The sequence below is a fragment of the Hyaena hyaena genome, unplaced genomic scaffold, assembly GCF_003009895.1.
Source record: "Hyaena hyaena isolate Hyena2069 unplaced genomic scaffold, ASM300989v1 scaffold_429, whole genome shotgun sequence".
Lineage (NCBI taxonomy): Eukaryota > Metazoa > Chordata > Mammalia > Carnivora > Hyaenidae > Hyaena > Hyaena hyaena.
This window is the reverse complement of record NW_024081060.1, coordinates 684100-710545: the sequence shown is the minus strand read 5'-3', so window position 1 is coordinate 710545 and position 26446 is coordinate 684100. Positions and strand designations below refer to the sequence as shown.

At 37.1% G+C, this 26446-nt stretch overlaps 1 protein-coding gene across 2 annotated transcripts in view; it reads left to right on the top strand.

Moving 5' to 3' along the window:
• ASPM (assembly factor for spindle microtubules) overlaps positions 1-26446 on the top strand; it is a 53488-nt gene that overhangs the window by 11399 nt on the left and 15643 nt on the right. Inside the window, exons 6-18 of one of the 2 annotated variants that reach the window (XM_039252692.1) lie at positions 475-720; positions 998-1065; positions 3715-3856; positions 4441-4571; positions 5317-5492; positions 8386-8531; positions 8620-8705; positions 9138-9359; positions 11028-11235; positions 11337-11479; positions 11591-11719; positions 18077-18271; positions 20305-22680. In XM_039252692.1, coding sequence (XP_039108623.1) covers positions 475-720; positions 998-1065; positions 3715-3856; positions 4441-4571; positions 5317-5492; positions 8386-8531; positions 8620-8705; positions 9138-9359; positions 11028-11235; positions 11337-11479; positions 11591-11719; positions 18077-18271; positions 20305-22680 — 4268 coding nt within the window. Of the gene's footprint in view, positions 1-474; positions 721-997; positions 1066-3714; positions 3857-4440; positions 4572-5316; positions 5493-8385; positions 8532-8619; positions 8706-9137; positions 9360-11027; positions 11236-11336; positions 11480-11590; positions 11720-18076; positions 18272-20304; positions 25060-26446 lie in introns of both variants that reach the window. The other variant, XM_039252691.1, reaches the window with a different exon arrangement.

Sequence of the window (26446 nt, the reverse complement as noted above, 5' to 3'; positions counted from 1 at the left end):
ACACAGCCTGATACTTAGTTCTCTTTGTGGGAGAAAATGTGTTTTATAAAATTTCAAATTGCATTTCAAAATTTAAATGATTTTTTTTTTAAGTCACATCTTTTGGAGCCTTTTTTCTTTTAATTTATAAAGAGGATGGAAACAGAGAAACCAGTTAGGAGACTGTCTCATTAGTCTAGGTTAGAGATGATAGTGTCTGAACTTGGATAATAGTGGTGGGGAGTGTGAGGAGTAACTTCTCACTTTAGACTTGGGATCCATTTTGCAGGTAGAGCTCCAGGTTGCAATGATAGAATGGCCTATGATACTGAGTGAAGGGTGACACTTATATTTTGAAATAGAAAAGAGAAGAGCAAGCTTGGAAGGAGCAGAGAGTACTTCCTATTTTGGCTGTCTTAAATTGCATTTATTGCTGGATTTAAGGATATGGATCTATAGTTAACCAGAAATGTTCTTCCTTTTGTTTTTACCCAGTAAATGCTGCTACTCTTCTTTTGGGAGTGGAGAGTCAGCATAAAATCAGTGTTCCTAGAGCTCCTACAAAAGACGAAGTGTCTCTCAGAGCTTATACTGCTCGGTGCAGGCTGAATCGATTACGTCGTGCAGCATGTCGTTTATTTACTTCTGAAAAAATGGTCAAAGCTATTAAGAAGCTTGAAATTGAAATTGAAGCTAGGCGGTTGATTGTTCGAAAAGATAGACACCTCTGGAAAGATGTGGGTAAGAAGATTTAGAAATCTTGAGATTAGTTCTTTTAAAACACTTGAGATTTTGTATTTTAGAGTCAGATTTGTACACGATTTCACATTGCTGCCTAAAATCTTTCTTATGCACTTTAATATGATCACATATACATTTAAGAATGGATATATATTTAAACTAACTGATTTCATATACGTGATTATCTTTTTTCCACTGATTTCTCTCCATAAACTTTTATTTATTGTCTCTATTTGATTAGTGGTCTGAGCTTACATGCTTTTCACATGTATTTCAGGAGAAAGGCAGAAAGTCCTGAATTGGCTGTTATCATATAATCCTTTATGGCTACGAATTGGCCTAGAGGTAAGTATAGACACTTCAGTTTTTGAAATGATATACTTAAAAATTTTTTTAATTATTTTTAATATTTTTTATTATTTACTTTTATTGTGTACTTTTTTATTATACATTCCTTTAGTAGACTTTTTACTATATATTTTTAATAGATTCTTTAACAAAATATCATTTCACTTATAAAATCATTGGTTAGTTTAATTGATCTTTGAATATAAAATTTAAGGTCCTTTAATAAATACTCATCAAGTAATTAGATCATGCCATTATATATTATTGCCATATTATCACAAAAGAACTTTCCTGTTAGTTTTCTTAAATATATATAATTTGGTACTTGATATAATAACAGGTATAATAAACTCATTTTTGAGCTTTTACAAAAAATAATACTAGGCTGTTTTAAATATATTTTCTAGGGGCACCTGGGTGGCTTAGTCGGTTAAGTGTCCAACTTCAGCTCAGGTCATGATTTCGCAGTTTTTGAGTTCGAGCCCCATGTTGGGCTCTGTGCTGACACCTCAGAGCCTGGAGACTGCTTCAGATTCTGTGTCTCCCTCTCTCTCTGCCCCTCCCATGCTCATGTTCTGCCTCTCTCTGTCTCTCAATAATAAATAAAAACGTTTAAAAAAATTTTTTTTAAATAAGTAAATATATTTTCTAATTGAAGCCTCTTCAAAACCCAGTGAGGTATTATTATTTCCATTTCACTGACAAAACTAAAGCTTAGATTTTAAGTATCATGCCAAATGCCAATTAGTAGTCAGGATTTGAATCTATACCAGTCTGATGCCAGAGCCCAAACTTGTAGCCATATTGATATAGCACTTAGCATAAAATGTTGTTGAATTTTAGTTTTTCACTTGGTGCGTGGCTCAGTAATGCTTAGAATTTTAAAACTGAATGGAAAGGGACCTTAGTAGTTGACTATTAAAAATATGATTTTATTTTAAAAATTCTCTTTGTGTTTCTAGATTTTTTTCATCTTTTACTGGTATACTTTTACATTTTCCTTAGGCTTTTTGCCACAGTTATGTGAGATAACACATATAATAGATAGACTCACTTCAGTTTATTCTAGGTGTTAGAATAGAATGATCTTCGGGACTGACAGGAATTGTCAACAAGAATTTGGCTTTTATTTATCAAGAAATTTAGGCCCAAAGAGAACAAATGATAAGCTTACTGTGGTCACACAGCTGTATAGTGTCATTGCTAAGATTTCTTATTTCAATTTAGTATACTCTCATTAATTGGAAAATTACTATCAGCCTGCTCTGCTTCACAAGTCAAGTAATTTTAGAACCTTAGCCTGGAGTATAATCCCTCTATTTGGGACACAGTGTTTTGTGCCAAAGGTAAAAAGCAAGAGGTTTAGGTAGAAACTTAATGCCTTTTTTTTTTTTAATAATTTTTTTTTAATGTTTTATTTATTTCTAGGAGATAGAGAGACAGCGTGAGCAGGGGAGGGTCAGAGAGAGAGGGAGTCACAGACTGAAACAGGCTCCAGGCTCTGAGCCGGCAGTCAGCACAGAGCCCGACGCGGGGCTCGAACCCATGAACCGCGAGATCATGACCTAAGCGAAAGTCGGATGCTTAACCGACTAAGCCACCCAGGTGCCCCAGAAACTTAATGCCTTTTAAAACTTCTGTTTGGATGTAGTGCACATATTCCACTGGCCAGAGCCCATTATTTGGCCAAACGCAAATGAGCTAGGAGGGCATGTCCACGGCAGTTGGCTGGGATGTATAATCCTTTTAGAGGAAAGGGAGGGATGAGACTTTGTGAACAAAATACTTTACCTCACTGCTATCCCTTAAGGTTCTGGGAGTAGGCGTGACCTTTGAGGATTTTAAGAAAATGACAAAGGCAAAAAACATAGGTAAATAAAAATACAGATTTTCTGTTTTGACATATACTTTCTATGCTTTTGTCCCTATTTTGTTAATGTAAGGTTATAGGGTATAATTTGATATGTTTTTAGTGTTTTTCTAATTGCTTTAAAAATCATTAAACTAGACATGTTGATATAAATTTTGAATATTTACGTTTCTATTGTACCTTCATGATATACTTAGTGCAATAGTTCTCATTGAATTTGAACAATATGCCTATGTTTGGTAGTTGTTTTTTTTTTTTAATGTTTGTTTTATTTTGAGGAGAGAGAAAGAGACAGAACATGAACAGGTGGGGGGCAGAGAGAGAGACAGGGAGACACAGAATACGAAGCAGGCTCCAGGCTCTGAGCTGTCAGCACAGAGCCCAATGCAGGGCTTGAACTCACGAACTATGAGATCATGACCTGAGCTGAAATCGGTTACTTAATCGACTGAGTCACCCAGGCACCCCATACATTTAACAGTTCTTTAAAGGAAAACATTAAAATGTAAATATCACTTGTCAGATATTTAAGAATTTATCTTAGCCCTGACCTTTGGCCTTTTTTCATCATATACCATATACACTAAAAACTGCACAAAACATATACAGTTTATAGAAGTTATTTAGCAAATATCCATGTTATTTACTTACTATTTAGAAAATAGAACATTGCCAGATCCTTAAAAGATCATAGTCTGCTCTCCCCACCTCTTGTATACTTTTGTTTTTTAAAGGTAACATAGTCTTGACTTTAGCTTTAATTTCTTCCTTTTCAGACAATTTATGGAGAACTCATATCTTTGGAAGATAATAGTGATGTCACAGGGTTGGCTGTGTTTATTCTGAATCGCTTACTTTGGAATCCTGATATAGCCGCTGAGTATAGACACCCCAGTGTTCCTCATCTATATAGAGATGGTAAGTAGTTCTGCCCCCACTGCATCCTTTCCACACTATGCATAAATGTCGTCTTTTTATTCTTCCTGTCTCTATTTAAATTTCCCCTTCTTAGAACTGCTAATATGAAGAGTCCCTCTCTCCACTCTCCTCCCTTTCTTTACCCTCATCATTCCCCCTCATTTCCTCCATCACTATAATTATTTTTACCTTTTTTTGTCTCTACTCACCCTGTCCCCAGAAGTAGGCATTAAGGCCTGTGGAGATTATAGCTGTTTTAGTTTGCTACCATATATGTGGCACCTAGGATACTACCTGCATAGTAGGTGCTCATTAAATATTTGTTGCGTGAGACAAACTAAGTCACTTGATATCTCTGTGCCTCTGTTTCTTCCTCTATGAACTGGAAATATTAAATGGTACCTGCCTCATAGAGTTACTATGAGTAGTACGTGAATTCATACATATAAAACACTGAGAAAGGTGCATAGAGTTCTATTTGTGGTTATTATTACTTTTCTTTATTAGCACATTATTATCGTATTTTAAGGTGAAACTTGTCTTTCATATAATAACTTGCTATGTTTTTTTGTACTTCATTGAAGGTCATGAAGAAGCTTTGTCTAAGTTTACATTGAAAAAGTTATTGTTGTTGGTTTGTTTCCTGGATTATGCCAAAATCTCCAGACTTATCGATCATGATCCTTGTCTCTTCTGTAAAGATGCTGAATTCAAGGTATGGTTTTCATTGTCTTTTCTATTTCACATTTAAGACTTTTGCTTGTTTCTATTGTATATTTTCTCCTTAAAAACTTTTAAGTTTGCCACAGTACTCTGGATTGGAATAGGAATGCCTGTGTAGTCTATCTTACTAGTTAGTAGTTCTAACCCCACTAACTTATTGGTTGACCTTTTGCCAGCACACCACATTAACTTTGATTTGGGAATCAATGAAACTACACTTCTGAGGAATTAACGTGGGGTTGGGGAGAGATTTCTTTTCTAATTTAGCATATTATCAAATTGATACTAATTTTTGGAGTCTATTAATTAAGAGCAATTTTTTAAAGCCTTAAATTGGAAATAGATGTTCATTATTACCAAATGATATAAAACTGACATTTTTTTCTTTAAATGTGTATTTGTTTATTTTGAGAGAGAGGGAGAGAACATGTACAAGAGCGGGGTACAAGCAGAGAGAGAGAGAGAGAGAGAGAGAGAGAGAATCCCAAGCAGGCCCTGCACTGTCAGCACAGAGCCTGATGTGGGGCTCCATCCCATGAACTGTGAGATCATGACCTGAGCTGAAACCAAGAGTCAGACGCCTAACCTACTAAGCCACACAGGCGCCCCCTGATATTTTCTTAATTCTACCATTATTTTTACTTTATTTTTATATGCACAAAATTTTAAGAATTTGTTATTATTGTAAACAAAAGTATAATCTTGGAATATAATACCTGCAACTTGTTTCTCCATAGACTAGCAAAGAAATTCTTCTGGCTTTTTCACGAGACTTTCTAAGCGGTGAAGGTGACCTTTCCCGTCACCTTAGCTTTTTGGGATTACCTGTTAACCATGTTCAGACACCATTTGATGAATTTGATTTTGCTGTTACAAATCTTGCTGTGGACTTGCAATGTGGAGTGCGTCTTGTGTAAGTATAAGAAATAAGAATTATTTTCCTTAATGGAATAGACTAAAATTTTCTGGAAAATACTTTCCTGCATTTACGTATTCTTTCCTGCTTTTTAATATAATGCAATAAATTTTAGGATTAAAAAATTGGGGTAAGTATCTGCAGCACTTTTTTCTTTTTAATGTTTATTTGGTTTTTGAGAGAGAGAGAGAATCCAAACAGGGGAGTGTCAGAGAGAGAGGGGGAGACAGAATCTGAAGCAGACCCCAGGCTCTGAGCTAGCTGTCAGCACAGAGCCCGACACGGGGCTCGAACTCACGGACTGAGAGATCATGACCTGAGCCAAAGTCAGAGGCTTTAAGGGACTGAGCCACCCAGGTACCCCAGTATCTGCAACACTTCTGTAAAATGTGTCGATTTTAAGCCTTGTGTCCTGTTCACATTTTTTTTTCCATGCTGGCGGTGAACAGGGTCACTGTGAGTAGAAACTATTGATGCCCCAGAATAGGAATTGGGACAAGCATAGAACTAATTAAAATATCAAACATTTAAGTGATATGTATATCATCAGCAGTTTCATGAGTACTACATCATTTGCGACCAGTTCTAGTGGTATTAATAACCTTGTTTTACATCTGAGGAAAAGTAAGATGGAGTAACAGGGCTTGCCCATGTTTTATACCAGGGTATTGGGACATAAACTCAGGATGTCAGGCTTCAAAGCACACAGCATTTGTTAGCAACAAACTGGAATCTGCAAAATTGGCTTTTATGTGAATCCAGTGAGCTATTCCTTCTTTGGAAGGAGTGGCCATGACCACGGTAGTACAGTTGACCACTTTAGGATATCCACAGTGGAAACATTTGTCTTATTTCTAGGAAACTCTCCAAATTTCTGTTACATTTGACATGTGTGAGGAAGGGATCTCTGGAATCTCCACCTCTTCAGAAGCAACATACATGTCACATGCTTCCTTCTAAATTAAATTTGCATGAACACTCTTTTCTGATCATATATTCTCACAAGGTAATAGCTTCTGAACTTTGCTGTAGCTTTCTCTTACTCAGGTAATTTCCATATAGGCTAGAGCATTTGCTGAAAATGTTTTACATGTGATTTTTGTATTTAATTTGTTCATTTCATAAACCCAAGCCACCACACCTGCTTTCTGGCCAATGGGAATTCACATTTTTAGATTTTTTCTACTTTCCAGGAGGAACAGAGATTGGGTTTATGTTTAGTGCTGTTTTCCAAAATGAAAGACATTTTTTTATGTTTTTATGAGAGTTACTAAGGACTTAGCAGTGTTGAATGTTGATGCTTTTTATTTGATCAGAAACTCTCACTGACCATGCATACCAGATTTCTACTTTCTTCAGTGTCAGCAAAATGATCATAGATCTCTGAGGTTATTTGAGAATGCTTCAGAGTGGTTTGTGTACTAATGCCATAGATGATGAAGTGGTCTGCTGTTGCAGAAATGCTTCATATGTTTCATATGATTGGGCAGTTGGCCTGGAATGATCTTAAGTTGTCTTCTAACCTTCAAAAATTATGGTTCTATAAACAATTTTGCCAAATCCATTGAAGCTTGCTTTTACTGTAGAAATCCTGATTACTGTCTAGTAGATAAAATACTAGTGACCTAGATGATGTTAGGGGTTTGCATTTAAATTGTAGTATATGTGTCTTTTTAAGGCAGGTACTCATTTTTACAATAATCTGGTATATATAACAGGATGACTTTGAAATCTGATAAAACTGAGTTTAAGTTCTGATCTCAGTTCTGTCATTATCAGCTATGTGACCACTAGTAATTTACTTAATGTCTCTGGGCTTTGGTTTCTTCTTCTGCAAAAAAGTGGGATAATAATGCCTGAATGTGGGATTTGCTATGAGGTCTAAGAAAAGAAAGCACTTGCTTGATTTGTAGAATACAATAGCCCCTCCATAAATGTGCTTTCTCCTTTCCTTTCCCCTGTAGAACTCCATTAATGTGTGCATTTGTGTGTGTCTCATCTTTTTTTTTTTTTTTTTTCCATTCTGTTCATAGACCTTAAACCCCAGACTTAAAATGAGAATGACTCTTATTTGAAGCAACAGTTTTAGATAGTTTTCTGGGATCTTTCTAACCTAAAATTCTTTAAATGTTGAAGATGTATGTGGAAGATAACTGTATGTAAATAAAGTTCATCTTGCATATATATTTTGTTTTCTTTTTGTTTTTATATGTGTGTGTGTTAAATTTTTTTTTTTTTAATTTATTTTGAGAGAGAGAGAGAGAGAGCATGAGCCAGGGAGGGGCAGAGAAAGAGGGAGAGAGAGAATCCCAAGCAGGCCCCATGCTGTCAGTGCCAAGCCCAACACGGGCTCAATCTCACAAACCATGAGAACATGACTAGACACAAAATAAAAAGTCAGATACTTGGAGAGCCTGTGTGGTTCAGTTGGTTGAGCGCCAACTTCGGCTCGTGTCATGATCTCATGGTTCGTGGGTTTGAGCCCCAGGTCGGGCTCTGTGCTGACAGCTAGCTCAGGGCCTGGAGCCTGCTTCAGATTCTGTCTCTCTCTCTCTCTCTGATCCTCCCCTGCTCATGCTGTGTCTCTCTCTTTCTCTCTCTCAGAAATAAATAAAAACATTAAAAAAAAAAAAAAAGAGAGAGATACTTAACCAACTGAGCCACCCAGGCACCCCTGGTTTTTTTTGTTTTAAAGCAGAGTTAAGTTTATTTCTTCCCATAATAAGGACAATCATACATTGACAGATTCTTAGCATCTTAGTGTGGGGAGGGTAAGGACAGGATATTTATGACATTTTGGAGTATGGTTTGAGACCCACCTTTTGATGCAGGGGGCTTTTCCAGTATTTTTTTATATGACAGTGTCCTCTGAAAACTCCCTTATTGTTAGGCGAATCATGGAACTTCTCACACGGGACTGGAATCTCTCAAAGAGACTCAGGATTCCTGCAATAAGTCGTCTTCAGAAGATGCACAACGTCGACATTGTTCTTCAGATTCTTAGATCACGAGGAATTCAATTAAATGATGACCATGGTAAAAATTGAGTAAAGATAAAAATATTTCTTCTCACTAAAAATTGATATGTACATATATTGTGCTAACAAACTTTTTTCATTTACAGGAAATGCAATTCTATCTAAAGATATTGTGGATAGGCACAGAGAAAAAACTCTTGCATTGCTTTGGAAAATAGCATTTGCTTTTCAGGTATTGTACATTTTGTAAATTTTGCATTTTTTATCAATTTTTCATGATTATAGAAGTATTTTGCTTCAAATAAGGACTAAGAATAACTATTAGTAGGGTTTATTCTATCCCAGGAACTATGATAATAGCTTTCTATATATTCCAACTTAATCTTCACAACACCCCTGTAAGGTAGGTGTTATCATTACCTCATAAGGTAAGGAAACTAAAGCCAAAGGTCACATCATTGATAGGAAACAGAGATGAGATTAGAACCCAGGATTGTGTGGTCCCAAATCTTATACATGACTCACATGACACATATTGACCACTATGTATTCCATCGCTTCTGCATAAACTGTGTTTGCCTTAAAGAAGACGACTAACTCCTATGGGTTACAACTGATATATGAAAAACATAAAGAGACTTATCCTTTTTTGTGTGTGTTTCAGGTGGATATTTCCCTTAATTTAGATCAGTTAAAAGAAGAAATTGACTTTTTAAAACACACACTGCGTCTGAAGAAAACAATGTCTGCATTATCATGCCATTCTGATGCTTTTATCAGTAAGAAAAAAGACAAAAGGAATAGTGGTTGCTTTGAACAATATAGTGAAAGCATAAAGCTGTTGATGGATTGGGTAAATGCTGTTTGTGCTTTCTATAATAAAAAAGTAAGTTTCTTTGTTTTGTTTTACCTCAGTATCTTTAAATACATTTTGGTTAAAGTCAAACTTCATAAAATATTTAATTGCATTTCTTAAATAATTTAATTTATATATAAGCAAACTTTTCCTCAACTGGGTGAAGATATTTTCGCTTACTGTATTTTATCTAATCTGTCACCAATTGTATAATCCACAATTACTAAAAAGAAAAATTGTTCAGGTCAGGAGTTTTAATAGGAGACACTTATATAAAACATGGGACACGTGCTTTTTATTTTTTTAAGATACTTTATTTTTTTTAAATTTTTTTTCTTACAAATAGTTTATTGTCAAGTTGGTTTCCATATAACACCCAGTGCTCATCCCCACAAGTGCCCTCCTCCATGCCCATCTCCCCCCTCCCCCCCACATCCATCAGTCCTCAGTTTGTTTCTCAGCATTCAAGAGTCTCTCATGGTTTGCCTCTCTCCCTTTCCCCCATCATTTCCCCCCTTCTTCTCCCCCATGGTCCTCAGTTAAGTTCCTCCTAATCCTCCTATATGTGCAAACATGTGGTATTTGTCCTTCTCTGCCTGACTTATTTTGCTCAGCATAACACCCTCAAGGTCCATCCATGTTGCTACACATGGCCAGATTTCATTGTTTCTCATTGCCATCACATGCTTTTTATAGAGGTAAATTCAAATAGACAGCACCATGCAGAAAGGATCAATAGAGAACTGACCGCTGGGTACAGGAGGAGGAAAAAATCTAAGTTGAGTATTTTATTAGATTGATACTATATTTCTGTATGAAATGTATCTTTAAGTGTAAATATGTAACAATGAATAGAATATCTGGTAGGAAATATGAAGCCAGAAAAATGATACAGAATACATGTAACTAAATATAGTAAACTTTTATACCTTGAACAACTCTGGTTATAGAAAAATTGTTAGATATATGGATAATCTTCTACATTTTAACTAAATACTAGAGAGCCATTAAAGACCAGCGGAGAATGTGTTCCAAACCTTTCTCTTAACTTCTGTTGTTGCTGACAATCCTGGTATTCCCTAACTTATAGACACATTGCTCCAATCTCCAACTCTGTCCTCACATAGCATCTTCCTTGTCTGCCTCTGTTTTTCCATATAATACCAGACATATTGGTATTAAGAACCCACCCTACTCCAGTATGACCTCATCTCAACAAATTAAATTTGCAGTGACTCTATAAATAATGTGACATCATGAGGTTCTAGGAAGGACATGAATTTTTTGAGGGATCCTATTTCTCCTAGCACGATAATCAAAGTTTCAAAACAATGTTTGTTTATTTTTGAGAGAGAGAGACAGAGCATGAATAAGGGAGGGGCGGAGAGAGAGGGAGACCCAGATCCGAAGCAGCCTTCAGGCTCTGAGCTGTCAGCACAGAGCCCAACGCAGGGTTCGAACTCATGAATCTGGAGATTGTGACCTACGCCAAAGTTGGACGCTCAACTGAGCACCCCTTAAGTTTTACTTTTGAAATAGGTATTTATAATTGAGATTTTAGCTATAAATATGGTGTTCTTCTAGGTCCTAGTAGCACCTAATGTGATATTCTTAGCTATTAAAAGGACATATGGACTATAAAGCCATTAATAACGTATATTACTCACAGTTAATTATTTTTCTGGTATTTCCAATCAGGTGGAGAATTTTACAGTGTCTTTCTCAGATGGGCGTGTGCTGTGTTACCTGATCCATCACTACCATCCTTACTATGTGCCTTTTGATGCTATATGTCAGCGTACTACTCAAACTGTAGAATGCACACAAACTGGTTCAGTGGTTTTAAATTCATCATCTGAATCTGATGGAAGTTCTCTGGATTTGTCTCTTAAAGCAGTTGATCATGGTTAGTGCCATTTGGCTGATGAATGCTTCAAGTTTTTTCTTTATTTACTATGTCAGATTTTTGAATGGAGCTGTCTAATCTCCTTTTTGTTTGCATAGTAGAAAACACTTCAGAACTATACAAAGAACTTCTAGAAAATGAGAAAAAAAATTTTCAGTTGGTTAGGTCTGCAGTTAGAGACCTTGGTGGAATACCTGCTATGATTCATCATTCAGATATGTCCAATACAATTCCTGATGAAAAGGTAAGTAAAAGAAATTTCCTAACTGACAACTTAATCAGAGTCTCAGAAGGTGATAGTAAGTTGCATATTATCTGTTAAACATCTGCTTTCATCTCTTCTGTTGTCTCTTAGGTGGTTATTACTTATTTGTCATTTCTTTGTGCAAGGCTTTTGGATCTTTGTAAAGAAACAAGAGCTGCTCGACTTATACAGACAACTTGGAGAAAATACAAACTAAAAAAAGACCTAAAACGTCATCAGGTACTACTAAAAATGAAAACACTGTGATGTGAATTGTACTAAACAAAATACCAGTTGGTTGATTCCTGATATGATTTTTACGTTTTATTGATATATGAAGCTACTGACATAATTTTAATTATTGTGTGTGTTTTGAGTTAGGGCTGGATATTTCTCCCTGACTCCTGATGTTTCCTTCCCTGGATGTGTCTTCCAGCCACTGTCCCCAAGTTTGCTTTGGGGGAAGTAGAATAACTTACTCCCTTTGTAAATTTGTAAAAGTAAACTGAGGATACCTGACTCAGCGCTTTGCTTCTTCTTGGAATCTAACGTATCTCCAGGAAGTAGGAGCTTTCCATGAAGTTTTCATGCTGGGTTCAGGAAGGCTTGATCTTGGTGCTGGAGTGCCCCTTGGGTCTAGGCGTCTAGTGTCTGGTTTTGCAGTTCAGTTAGCCAGCTCATTTTGTCTGTCTGAAACTGTTTTCCAGTGTTTTCGTTATTAGTTTATTTTTTTAATGTTTATTTCTTTTTGAGAGAGAGAGAGAGAGATGGAGTGTGAGTATGGGGAGGGCAGAGAGAGAGGGAGACACAGAATCTGAAGCAGGCAACAGGCTCTGAGCTGTCAGCAGAGAGCCCAACGCGGGGTTCACGCCTACAAACTGTGAGATCATGACCTGAACCCAAGTCAGATGTGTAACTGACTGAGCCACCCAGGCACCCCTCTTTATTAGTTTAAAGTGGCACTTTGACTTCTGTTGCTTTATTTCTCAAAATATTTAGGACCTGGGCATAGGGATAGGGATGTTACTTATTATTTCCCTTTGTGACCTCAGTAGTACAAATTTTTGCATTAACATAAGTGGTTTTTTGAATTCTAAGAATAATGTGATTTGTAACCATCTGTGAAATGGTCTCCTTGAATAAGTTGAACAGACTTTAAAAAAAAAATTTTTTTTAATGTTTTATTTATTTCTGAGAGAGAGAGAGAGACAGGGTCAGAGAGAGAGGGAGACACAGAATGTGAAGCAGACTCCAGGCTCTGAGCTGTCAGCACAGGGACCGACGTGGGGCCCAAATCCACAAACTGTGAGATCATAACCTGAGCCGAAGTCGGACACTAAACTGACTGAGCCACCCAGGCGCCCCTGGACAAACTTTTTTAATCCTTTTTTTCCTCCCTACTCCATCCATGAATAATCCTGTATTCACTTATTTGGAAAATCAAACAAAATAAAATAGGCAACCATGCTTGATAAATTTATCAGGTATTTCAGAAATACATTCCACCTGACACTGCTTCTCAATTTTGAGTTACTGTGCATGTATGATAGAATACTTAATAACTATAAAAAATAGTTACGTTTTGGGAACTCTTAAACATACCATGTATTTTGTCATAATTTATCAGACTCAGAAATAGCATTAATTGAAATAATTTGCTTTAACCCCATTCAAATTCTTGGTAGTAACTTTTGGGAAATAGGCAGTGGCTTATACTCAGAAGTGGTGTTTTCTGCTGCAATACATTCTTTGTGCCTTCTTTTACCCTTTACCTTTTTGGATCTGCCTCCTTGCGCATGAATCCCTTTGAGGACAACTCTGTACTTCTGGAGACTTATAGGAGAATTGCTTTAGGGGGGTTTTCAGCGAAGACTCTTTCTTGGCTGGTTCTCAAATTATTTCATTAATTCTGTTTATATGACATTAAATGAAACATCTAAAATCCCAAGAAACAGATATTTATCAGAATTTGTAGGGGCTCAGTGGGTGGTAAATGAAATTGCCTTCGTTTTCCTGCTCAAGACCATCTTGTTTTAATTAGCTATAAACTGCAAAGATTTCTTAGCTCTTTGCTGGTGAGATCCCTTTTCCTGATTTCTTTGCTATAAGTAGCAGAAATTTCCCTAATTTTTAGAGACCACTGCTTCTCCAGGTGGCCTTTCTCCAGGTGGCCATGCTCCCTCTCTTACACAATTATGCTAACACCCAATTATATGTGCTATTTGGAACATTAAGCAATAGGTTCCCTGTATATTCTCGTAGAAATATTACAAGCTAATAAACCTATAATCACTATGTTGAGATAGCTAATTTTTCAGGTGTTATATTTACTTTCATGTCATTGTGGTTAATTCATATAAATGATCCCTTGAGAATAGAATGGCTCAAGTTCTTGCAGTGACAAGTGAAATTTGACTAATGGCCCAATTACCTAATGAATGAAGCAGGATTATCCAAGGGTCCCCTGACCCATTCTTCCTTTTAGTTCTTCCTGGCAAAGGGTAGGCACACACTGCAAAGCAAAGTAAATCCTTGTATTTGGCCCATAATCAACGTAAAATAAAACAAGCCTATAACAGGCTGGCTTAGCAACAGCATAGTATTTAAAATGATGACATGCAGTCTGATTTAGAAAAGAGTCGGTGACTGCCAGCACTGGAACTTTATCAGTTTATATAAGTTTTCAAATAGTTGCTAGTTTCATAATATGTTTGCCTCCCTGAATTTGTCTCCTTTCCATCTGTAGCTTCCCTAATGTCATGTATAATTGTTCCATTTTAGTTTGCTTGAGATTGAGATAGTCTGTAAACAGATAAGTGTCAACTTACCTTACCCTACTGCATCTAAGAATGCCCCGTGCTCTTAGAACTTTTGACTCAAATACAACTGTTGACTCCCATTTTTTAAGCTAATAGGAAATACTTTTTTTAACCCAATTTTTAAAAATTGTGGTAAAGAACACATATCATAAAAGTTGCCATCATAACTTTTTTTCAGTGTATAGTTCAGTAGTGTTAAGTGTGTTTACGTTACTGTGAAACAGAGCTCCAGAATTTTTTTAACTTGCAAAACTGAAATTGAACTCATTAAATAACTCCCCATTTTCCCCTCCCCCTAGCCCTGGAAATCATTTCTATGAAGGTGGAAATCATTTCTATGAGATATCTATTTTAGATACCTCATCTATGTGAAGTTATGCGATATTTGTCCTTTTGTATGTGGATTATTTCACCGAGCGTGTGCCTTTAAGGTTCATCCATGTTGTAGCATGTGGAAGAATTTCCTTCATTTTAAAGGCTGCATAGTATTCCACTGTGTGTATATGCCACACTTGGTTTATCCATTCATCTTTCACTGGGCATTTGGGTTATTCCCACCTGTGGGTTCTTGTGAATAATGCTTCTGAACATGGGTAGATCTCTTTGAGATCCTGCTATCAGTTTGGTTTTTTTTTAATATATGCCCAGAAGGGGGATTGCCGGATCATATGGTAGTTTCATTTTTTAACTTTTTTGAAGAACTGCCATACTGTTTCATCACATTTTACAATCCCACCAGTAGTGCAAGGGATTCCAAGTTCTCCACATCCCTGCCAGTACTCATTAATAGTTCAGAGATATCTCATATATTCTACATACAAGTACCTTATTAGACATGTGATTTGCAAATATTTTTTTTCTCATTCTGTAGATGGATTTTTCTCTCTTTTGATTGTGTCATTTGTGGAAAAAATATTTTTTTAAATCTGATATAACCCCATTTGTCTACTTTTGTTGCCTGTGCTTTTGGTGTCATCCTATAAATCATTGCCAAATGACATAAAAGAATTTAATTTCATGGGGCGCCTGGGTGGCTTAGTCGGTTAAGCGTCCGACTTTCACTTAGGTCATGATCTCACGGTTCGTGGGTTCGAGCCCCGCGTTGGGCTCTGTGCTGACGGCCAGCTCAGAGCCTGGAGCCTATTTCAGTCTGTGACTCCCTCTCTCTCTGACCCTCCCCTGCTCACGCTGTCTCTCTCTCTGTCTCCTAGAAATAAATAAAACATTAAAAAAAAATCATTGCCAAATCCAATGGCATGAAATTTTTCTCTATGTTTTCTATAGGCGGTTTTATAGTTGGGGGTCCTACATTTAGGACTTTAATCAATTTGGAGTTAATTTATATGGCATAAGAAAAGGGTCTGACTTCTTTCTTTTCTATGTGGATATCTAGTTTTTCCAGCATTATTTATTAAGGGGACTGTCCTCTTCCCATAGATTGTTCTTGGTACCTTTGTCAGGGATCATTTATCCACATATACAAGGGTGTATTTGTGGGCTCTCTATTCTATGCTGTTGGTCTGTATGCCTGTGTTTCTGCTAGTACCACACTGATTAGTGTAGCTTGGAAATATGTTTTGAAATTGTGGCGGGGGGATGCTTTAATTTGGATATCCGTAGCCCTGTATACCTCACAGGGGAACTGTCAGTGATGTTACATGGCTTACTTAGTTTGTTGGACGTAATTCCTCAGCCCAATTTTAGAATTGTCTAGTCTTTTCTCATTCAGAAGTGGTCTAATATATGACTCTCACTATTTCTTAGTATTTGTTTCAGTCTATTAACTACATTGTTCCTGTCTTAGAGTGGCAGTTTGAACCCTTCCATAGTTGAGTGTGTTCCCATACTGTGCAGTTTCCACTCAACAACTGATTATGATTAATTAATAATATGAATCTATAGCTAATTAATAATAAGAATCTATAGCTAATGTCTGTGTAGAGCCCACCATTTGATGGTAAGCTGTCCCAGACAGCTAAATAAAGGTTATCACACATGCTATAAATTGTTCTTGCCACCAGAGGGAATAACTTACATTCTAGTTTCCAGTTCAGGTGACTGAAATGATAAGTCTAGCCTTGAAGAGTTTGGCAAAGTGATTGCCTAGTTCAAATCCTGGTTATCTCACCAGTGGACTGACAGTCTACTTGACTTCTCTGTCTCAGTTTCCTCATAGTCATAAAATCAGTGGCTGTTCATCTGTTCTTATAGTTGTATGAGAGTTAGATGAATCATTCATGAAGTGTTTAGAATGATGCCTGGTGCCTCGTAAGTTTTTAACCTATGTTGTTTTTCTTAGGAATTCATTATTAGAAGTAATGGATCTAGAGATATGTAGGGTAGTAGCCTGTAGTGCTGCTGGGGCAGGTAGCTCCTCTTTGAGCACTGATGCTCTTGGCCAGTCCTGGTACCACTTTTCATAACCCAATATTCAGATCTCTTGAGTGTCTATTCCATAAAGCCATATTGTAGCCTGTGCTAAAAGTGGTATTTTGCTGCTTCTCCCTTTCTGTTAATTCTTTTGTTCAAGTTGTAACAAAGCAAAACTGTTTTATATTGTAAGCCACTTCATTTATTTTAGGGTCTCTTTTTTCTTTTTTTTTCCAACCATATAGTCCACCCCCTTTTGAAAACTCAAGCATGAAACGATGCTCAGCATCTCTCCTCATCAGGGAAATACAAATCAAAACCACACTGAGATACCACCTCACGCCAGTCAGAGTGGCTAAAATGAGCAAATCAGAGAACTCTAGATGCTGGCGAGGATGTGGAGAAACGGGCACCCTCCTGCACTGTTGGTGGGAATGTAAACTGGTACAGCCCCTCTGGAAAACAGTGTGGAGGTTCCTCAGGAAACTAACAATAGAACTCCCTTATGACCCAGCAATAGCACTGCTAGGAATTTACCCAAGGGATACAGAAATGCTGATGCATAGGAGCACATGCACCCCAATGTTCATAGCAGCACTCTCCACAATAGCTAAAACATGGAAAGAGCCTAAGTGTCCATCAACAGACGAATGGATCAAGAAGATGTGGTTTATCTATACCATGGAATACTACATGGCAATGAGAAACAATGAAATCTGGCCATGTGTAGCAACATGGATGGACCTTGAGGGTGTTATGCTGAGCGAAATAAGTCAGGCAGAGAAGGACAAATACCATATGTTTGCACGTATAGGAGGATTAGGAGGAACTTGACGGAGGACCAAGGGGGAGAAGAAGGGTGGAAATGGTGGGGGAAAGGGAGAGAGGCAAACCATGAGAGACTCTTGAATGCTGACAAAAACTGAGGACTGATGGATGTGGGGGGGAGGGGGGGATGGGCATGAAGGAGGGCACTTTGGGGATGAGCACTGAGTGTTATGTAGAAACTAATTTGACAATAAACTATTTGTAAAAAAAAAAAAAAGAAAACTCAAGCATGAATCCTCTGGGCCATAATCTGAGAAACATACCATATTTAAATTGCCTTTACATTTCTTATTGAGGATCTGTGATATATCAAACATGTCTATGATCTTTATTTTAGGCTTATATTTACTAGGAATTTTTTGTTTCATCTTATAAATATGCATGTAAATCCATCTATCATTCTCAGAATTATCTCTACTCCAAAGATGAGCATATCTTAAGCCTGGGGAATGTTTTATTCTCTGGATCAATTGGATTAATATTTAACATATGATTTTCTTACAAATGATAGTTTAGGGTCTTAAGTAATTATGTTTTTGATTCATATTTGCTTGGGTTTTTTTGCTTTTTTTTTTTTTAGGAGAGAGACAAAGCTGCAAGAATTATTCAGTCAGCTATAATCAGTTTTCTATCTAAACAACGATTGAAAAGGGAGATTAATGCAGCATTGGCCGTTCAGAAATATTGGCGAAGACTCTTAGCACAGAGAAAATTATTAATGTTAAAAAAGGAAAAGCTAGAAAAAGTTCAAAATAAATCAGCATCGGTTATTCAGGTATAGTATCATGGTATTTTGAATTTTAAAAGTTTTAATGACATTTTTAAGGAAGAAAGTAAAATATAAAGTTTTAAAGTATCTTTTAGACTTTCATACTTAACTTTAACAAATATGTAATACCTTCCTACTACCTACCACTGTGATCAGCATACGGCTCAAACAAATCAAAATGCCTCCTTTGCTCCCTCAGAGCAAATAGTCTAATTCTTTATTGCTTCTATTTTATATTAGAAGTTTGAAGTCTTCTCTGTGGGACATGCTGACCCACTGTACCATTTTACTTTGCATCCACAAACTCTACCAAGCTCTTTTTTTAATCTTTGGTATAAGTCCTGGAAACTTCTTTTGGGATAAATGTGTACATTTTCCTCTGTAGCCCACTTAGTTGGCATATAATGAAATATTATTTATAATCTATAGAATGCCTATGTTAGTTTTCTACTTAGAAAAAATTTTAACATATCTACTTTACATAATAGACATATTCCTTATATCTCTGTGTTGTTTTTTGATATTATATTCTATTTTAATACATCAGAGAGGTGTACTGTTTAAATTTACCCTATGTGAATGTCATTGAAGCGTCACTCCATAATTTTATGCTTTATAAATTTGGAAATTTTTGTGTCTGCTATTACTATTGATAAGTGAAGGATTCTGACTTAACAAATTGTCTTTTTTAAGCCCTTTTTAAATGTGAAATATCACCCATAGAAAATTGCACAAAACACAAATGTAGAGCCTGATAGTTTTTCACAAAGTGAATACATGTAACCACCACCTAGGTCAAGAAATAGAATATTGTCAGCTTCTCAGAAGCCATTTCTTAATCCATAATCTCCTTCACCCCAGGGTAAAGTAACCATTATTCTAATGTATCCTAATCATGCCTTTTTTCTATACATCTTCTTTAAACACTATTAATTTTGTCTTGTCTATTTTTTTCTAATCTAGATGGGTCCAAACAATGCAAATTCTTTTATTCTACATTATTAAATTTGTGAGGTTCATCAGTGTTGACTTTAACTGTGGTTTAACTTTCAGTCTGTAATATTCTGTAATTTACTTATAATGTTTTAATCATTTATGTGTGGAGAAATAACTTGTACAGCACATTATTGCTCGTCAGACTGAAGAGTAGGAACAAAAGCACAATTGACACATAATAAAGGAATAAGACAGTATCTGTTGGGAAAATCTGAGAGGCTTCCTAACTCTCCTCACCCATGGGTGAGTGTGCTTGAACCAAGCACCAGGTGCATAACAGTGGGTGGTGCTAGCAGGGACAGAGGTACCTGCCCCTAAAATATTTTCCTTGTATGTAAGGAAAATTCATCTGCAATAGGGAATTCACACCCTGACAAAGGAGTTAGGGGATGTAGGTGGCATGGAAAAGAAACAACCTTGGCTACTCAAGAGATAAACGGGTTGTTACTTCTCAGATCTTTTCATAATACTACCTTTTGACTGTGGGTCTATAATTCCTAAATTTGGGAAGAAGTAATTTTATTCTTAATGAGAAAAATGACTGAGAATGATCTGGCTCACTTGTTTCTCAAATTCCTGTGTTTATACTGTTAGACCTGCACAGGGTCCCTCACATCAACAGTTCCCACTCATTACAAGATAGCTTAGCAGCCTTGATATTAAGGGGAAAATAGAAAATCCATAGGTATATTTATAGGAAATTACTTAGAATCAATAGATAGCAGAATGTCAGTATAGTTTTCCTTTGATTGTTTTCTTAGGTTATTCTAATAGAACATAAACTTGCTTATATTTCTTATGTTTCGGAAATACCAATGCAATATAAATACTGTTAAGTTGAGCTCATGATTTCTGAATTGGCTACAGCTATGTCAGTATAGAAACTACATAAGTACAAACAAAAGAGACAAGTAATTTTCAAAAACATATTGTTTTTTAATTTAACATGTTTGTTTTTAAGCAAACTTAGAAAAAATACTTGCAGAGGTGTTAAGTATAGAAAGTTACGTCTGTTTTACTTTATGTCCTTTCTTACTTTTCAGAGGTATTGGAGAAGATATTCCACTAGAAAACAATTTCTGAAATTGAAATATTATACAGTCGTCCTGCAATCTTGGATAAGAATGATAATAGCAGTTACTTCTTACAAACGATATCTTTGGGCTACAGTTACAATTCAGAGACGTTGGCGTGCTTATTTAAGAGGAAAACATGATCAACAGAGATATGTGATGCTAAAATCATCATCTCTTATAATCCAGTCTATGTTCAGAAAATGGAAGCAACGTAAAATGCAATTACAAATAAAAGCTACAATAATATTACAAAGAGCTTTTAGAGAATGGCGTGTCAGGAAACGAGCTAAAGAAGAAAAATCTGCTGTTGTCATACAGTCATGGTATAGAATGCACAAAGAATTACGGAAATATAGTCACCTTAGATCTTGTGTTGTGATCATTCAGACGAGGTTTCGGTGCCTTCAAGTCCAAAAGTTATATAAAAGAAGAAAAGAGGCTGTACTAACTATCCAAAAGTACTACAAAGCATATCTGAAAGGAAAGACTGAGCGCGCCAACTATTTGCAGAAACGAGCTGCAGCCATTCGACTACAGACTGCTTTCAGAGAGATGAAAGCTCGTAATTTACACAGACAAATCAGAGCTGCTTGTGTTTTTCAGTCATATTGGAGAATGAGACAAGACAGATTTCGATTTCTAAACCTTAAGAAAATTACTACCAAATTGCAGGCACAAGTAAGAAAACATCAACAATTACAGAAATATAAGAAGATAAAGAAAGCTGCCCTTGTAATTCAGATTCATCTTCGAGCTTATATTTTAGCCAAGAGAGCTCTAGCATCTTACCAGAAAATCCGTTCTGCTGTCATTGTTCTACAGTCAGCATATAGAGGGATGCAAGCCAGGAAAAAGTTCATTCACATCCTCACATCCATTATAAAAATACAGTCATATTATAGAGCTTATGTTACCAGAAAAAATTTTCTGAGACTAAAGAATGCTACAGTAAAGTTACAGTCAATTGTCAAGATGAAACAAACTCGTAAACAGTATTTACATTTGAGAGCAGCCACACTATGTATCCAGCAGTGGTACCGGTCCCTAAAAATGACTGCACTAAAGAGAGAGGAATACACCCAGATGCGGGAATCTTGTATCAAACTGCAGGCTTTCATTAGGGGTCACCTGGTTCGAAAGCAGATGAGATTACAAAGAAAAGCTGCTATTTCACTTCAATCTTATATCAGAATGAGAAAGACGCGGCAGCACTACCTGGAAATTTATAAAGCGACTGTTGTCATTCAGAATTACTATCATGCTTACAAAGCACAAGTCAATCAGATGAAGAACTTCTTGCAAATCAAAAGAGCAGTTACTTGTTTGCAGGCAGCTTACAGAGGTTATAAAGTACGCCAGCTAATCAGACAACAATCTAAGGCTGCTCTTAAGATTCAAACTGCTTTTAGAGGCTACAGTAAAAGGAAAAAATATCAGTATGTGCTTCAGTCTACTATCAAGATTCAGAGATGGTACAGGACATACAGGACTGTTCATGATAAAAGAATGCAATTTTTAAAGACAAAGGCAGCTGTGATTTCTCTCCAGTCTGCTTATCGTGGCTGGAAAGTTCGAAAGCAGATCAGAAGGGAACATCAAGCTACAGTGAGGATTCAGTCTGCTTTTAGAAGGGCCAAAACCCAGAAACAGTTCAGATTGTTGAAAACAGCAGCATTAGTCATCCAGCAACATCTGAGAGCATGGACTGCAGGGAAGAAGCAACTCAGAGAATACACTGAACTCCGTAATGCAGCACTGATGCTTCAATCTACGTGGAAGGGGAAAACCGTGAGAAGGCAGATTCAAAAGCAGCACCAAAGTGCTGTCCTCATACAGGCCTACTATAGAATGCATGTGCAACAAAAGAAGTGGGAAATCATGAAAAAAGCTGCTCGTCTGATTCAAATGTATTACAGGGCTTACCGGATTGGAAGGAGACAACGTCAGCTGTATTTGAAAACCAAAGCAGCTACAGTCATTTTACAGTCCGCTTACCGAAGTATGAGAGTAAGAAAAAAAATACAGAAGTACAACGAAGCAGCAGTCGCTGTACAGTCTACATACAGAGGTTACAAAGCCAGAAAAAACTATGCAACCTGTAGAGCTTCTGCTATTATAATTCAGAGATGGTATCGAAATAATAAAATCGCAAACCATCAACGTCAGCAATATCTTAATTTAAAAAAGACAGCAGTTAAAATTCAAGCTGTTTATAGAGGGATTAGAGTAAGAAGACATATTCAACACATGCACATGGCAGCCACTTACATTAAAGCCATGTTTAAAATGCATCAAGCAAAAATAAGATACCACAAAATGAGAACAGCAGCTGTCCTTATTCAGGTAAGATACAGAGCATATTATCAAGGTAAAATTCAGCATGCAAAGTACTTGACGATCTTGAAAGCTGTTACTGTGCTTCAGGCAAGTTTTAGAGGAGGAAGAGTTAGAAGAACTCTCAGAAAGATGCAGAATGCAGCAATTCTCATTCAGTCCTATTACAGAAGATACAGACAGCAAGTCTATTTTAGTAAGTTAAAGAAAGTAACACAAAGGGTACAGCAGAGGTACCGGGCAGTGAAGGAAAGAAATGTACAATTTCAGAGGTATAACAAACTAAGGCATTCCGCCATATGCATTCAGGCTGGTTTTAGGGGGATGAAAGCTAGAAGACATTTAAAAATGATGCATTTAGCTGCAACTCTGATTCAGAGGAGGTTTAGAACTCTGAAGATGAGAAGAAGATTTCTATCTCTCAGGAAAACGGCTCTTTGGGTTCAGAGAAAATATCGTGCAACTGTTTGTGCAAAGCATTACATACAACAATTCCTACAGTTACAAAAGGCAGTCATTACACTCCAGTCGTCATGCAGAGGCTGGATGGTAAGGAAGAAGATGCAAGAGATGCACAGGGCTGCCACCGTCATCCAGGCAGCTTTCAGAATGCACAGAGCACATGTGAGGTACCAGGCCCTGAGGCACGCCTCAGTCATAATCCAGCGGCGGTACCAAGCAAACAGGACCACCAAACTGCAGAGACATCATTATCTCCAACATAGACATTCTGCCCTGATCCTTCAGGCTGCATTTAGGGGTATGAAAGCTAGAAGGCATTTGAAAAAGATGCATTCCTCTGCGATCCTGATTCAGAGCACGTTAAGAGGTTTAGTGATAAGGAGAAGATTCATTTCCCTCAAAAAAGCTACTCTTTTCGTGCAGAGGAAATATCGGGCCACCACGTGTGCCAGGTATCACTTGCACCAATTCTTGAGACTACAAAAGGCAGTCATTACAATCCAGTCATCTTACCGAAGATTGATGGCAAAGAAGAAGGTTCATGCGATGCATAGGGCTGCAGTTCTCATCCAGGCCACTTACAGAATGCACAGGACATATGTTACCTTTCAGACTTGGAAACTTGCCTCAATTCTAATTCAGCACTGTTACCGAACATACAGAGCTGCAAAACTGCAAAGAGAAGATTATGTCCGACAAAGACATTCTGCTTTGGTCATTCAGGCTGCATATAAGGGAATGAAAGCAAGACAGCTCTTAAGAGAAAAACACAGAGCTGCTATCATAATACAAAGCACGTATCGAATGTATAGGCAGTATCATTTTTACCGAAAGATGCAGTGGGCCACAAAAGTAATCCAAAAAATATATAGAGCAAAGAAAAAGAAAGCACTTCAACACGATGCACTTAGGAAAGCAGTAGCCTGTGTTCAGGCAGATTTCCAGGACACCATCATAATGAAACAGATTCAAGAGCAGCATCAGGCTGTCACTATTCTTCAGAAGCATCTGAAGGCCTCCAAAGTCAGGAAACGTTATCTCCACTTCAGAGCAACAGTAGTCTTTGTTCAAAGGAGATACAGAGCACTAACTGCAGTGCGTACCCGAGCGGCCATTTGTATACAGTCTTCCTACAGAGGCTTTAAGGTACGAAAGGACATCCAGCGTATGCACCTGGCTGCCACCCTAATTCAGTCACTCTACCGAATGCACAGGGCCAAACTTGATTATCAAGCAAAGAAAACTGCCATTGTTCTTATACAGTATTATTATAGGTCATATGTCAGGGTGAAAACAGAAAGAAAAAAATTCTTAGCACTTCTGAAATCAGTACGAATTATTCAGGCTGCTTATAGAGGCATGAAAGTTAGACGGAAATGGAAAAACATATCTGAGGCAAAGATGGCAGCCATTGATAGGCAATCTGCATTCGGCTGTCACAGAACTGAAACTCCGTATGAAGCTGTTCAAAGCTCAGCACTTATGATTCAGAAGTGGCATAGAGCTCCTCTCAGTGCTTGTTCACAGGAGGCAGAGTGTCATTCCCAGAGCAAGGCTGTAGTAACAGTTCAAAAAGCTTTTTGTGAAACAGCCACAGAAGAATTGGAAACGCAGAAGTGGGCTGCCCTACGAATTCAGTCCTTCCTTCAGATGGCTGTGGATCGGAGAAGATTTGTCCAGCAGAAGAGAGCCGCTATAACTCTACAGCAGTATTTCAGGACATGGCAAGCCCAAAAGCGGTTTTTGTTGTATAGGAAAGCAGCATCGGTTTTACAAAATCACCACAGAAGCTTTTTGTCTGCAAAATCTCAAAGAGAAGTATATTTACACATTAGGAGCAGTGTTATTATTATTCAAGCTAGAACAAGAGGATTTATACAGAAACGAAAGTTTCAGAAAATTAAAGATAGCACCATAAAAATCCAGGTACTTATACATTTGAATGTAACTCTTGCATTTTTTCCTTAACCAATATTTGGTAGATTTGTAAAATGAATTTAAGCAGATCATAAAGAATAATACTTAGTTTACGTGACCATTTCACTTATCTTCCAAAATGGTACATTTTTGAGAGTGGGAAAAGAGCACTAATAATTCAGCTAAGATAGCGCAGAACTAGAATTCTTCTGGACATGATCCCTCTATGCTGGATGTATTTCAATCGGTATTAATTTTGAGAATATAGTTTGATTAATTGGAGTTCTCTATTGAATAAAAATTTTTTTTTTAATTTTCAACATTCATTTTTGAGAGAAAGAGACAGAGCATGAATGAGGGAGGGGCAGAGAGAGAGGGAGACACAGAATCAGAAGCAGGCTTCAGGCTCTGAGCTGTCAGCACAGAGCCCAACACAGGACTCACACTCATGGACTGTGAGGTCATGACCTGAGGTGAAGTTGGACGCTTAATCAACTGAGCCTTCCAGGTACCCCTTGAATAAAAATTTTTAAGTGGGAAATTTAAGCTAAGGCAAAACAATATTCGGCAAAGTTTAGGTGAAATGTGGTATAACTTTATTCCTCTACCAATCTGCTAATAAGACCTACTTAAGCCAGATAGACTTGCATAGTTTATTCAGAGCATTTAACAGTTCTGGTTTCCAAAACAATTTTATATTATTTTTTTCATTATATTGTTGTTACATATAAAAATATATTTTTTATATATGTATGTGAGAAGTGTAGAATATTATCTCTTGAAATATGAAGGGACTGTGAAAGGTTAAATAACCTGCTAGTGTTGCAGAGAGAGAGGCAGATCCAGGAATTGAATCTAGGTACTTCAGTAATATCTTTTCTACCTGTTCATACCCTGGGCTTTGAACCCTGATGTGGTATGTTGGTACCTGTTGTGGTGTTGTTAAACTTAGGAATACTGTTTTCATTCAGCAAATGTCCAATGCTGGCAATGTGCTAAATGCTTTCATGGGTGATTGGCACAGACAGTTAAGTAAGATATACTTAGCTGCTGTCCTCAAAGCACTTAACTGAGCAGGGAAGAGTAATTATAAAACAAAACAAGAAGTTTATGTTGCTGAGAACCTAAAGAAGAGGCATCTAAGCCAGTCCCAGTGGTCAGAAAAGGCTTCCCAGGACAAGTGGCATTTAAGTTGAGATGTTATGCTTAAGAATGAATTGGAAAAAGCCCAATAAAATATATCCAAGGAACATTCTAGTTGTAGGAGGAAACAGGGAGTTCAAAAACTAGAGAGAGTGTGTGTGTAGCACAGTGAAAAGAGTGATATGAGACCAGGTTGGCAATAGAGGGAGTGAGATTGTGGATCACTCTGTAAGACATAGAAGTGTAGCCTTTT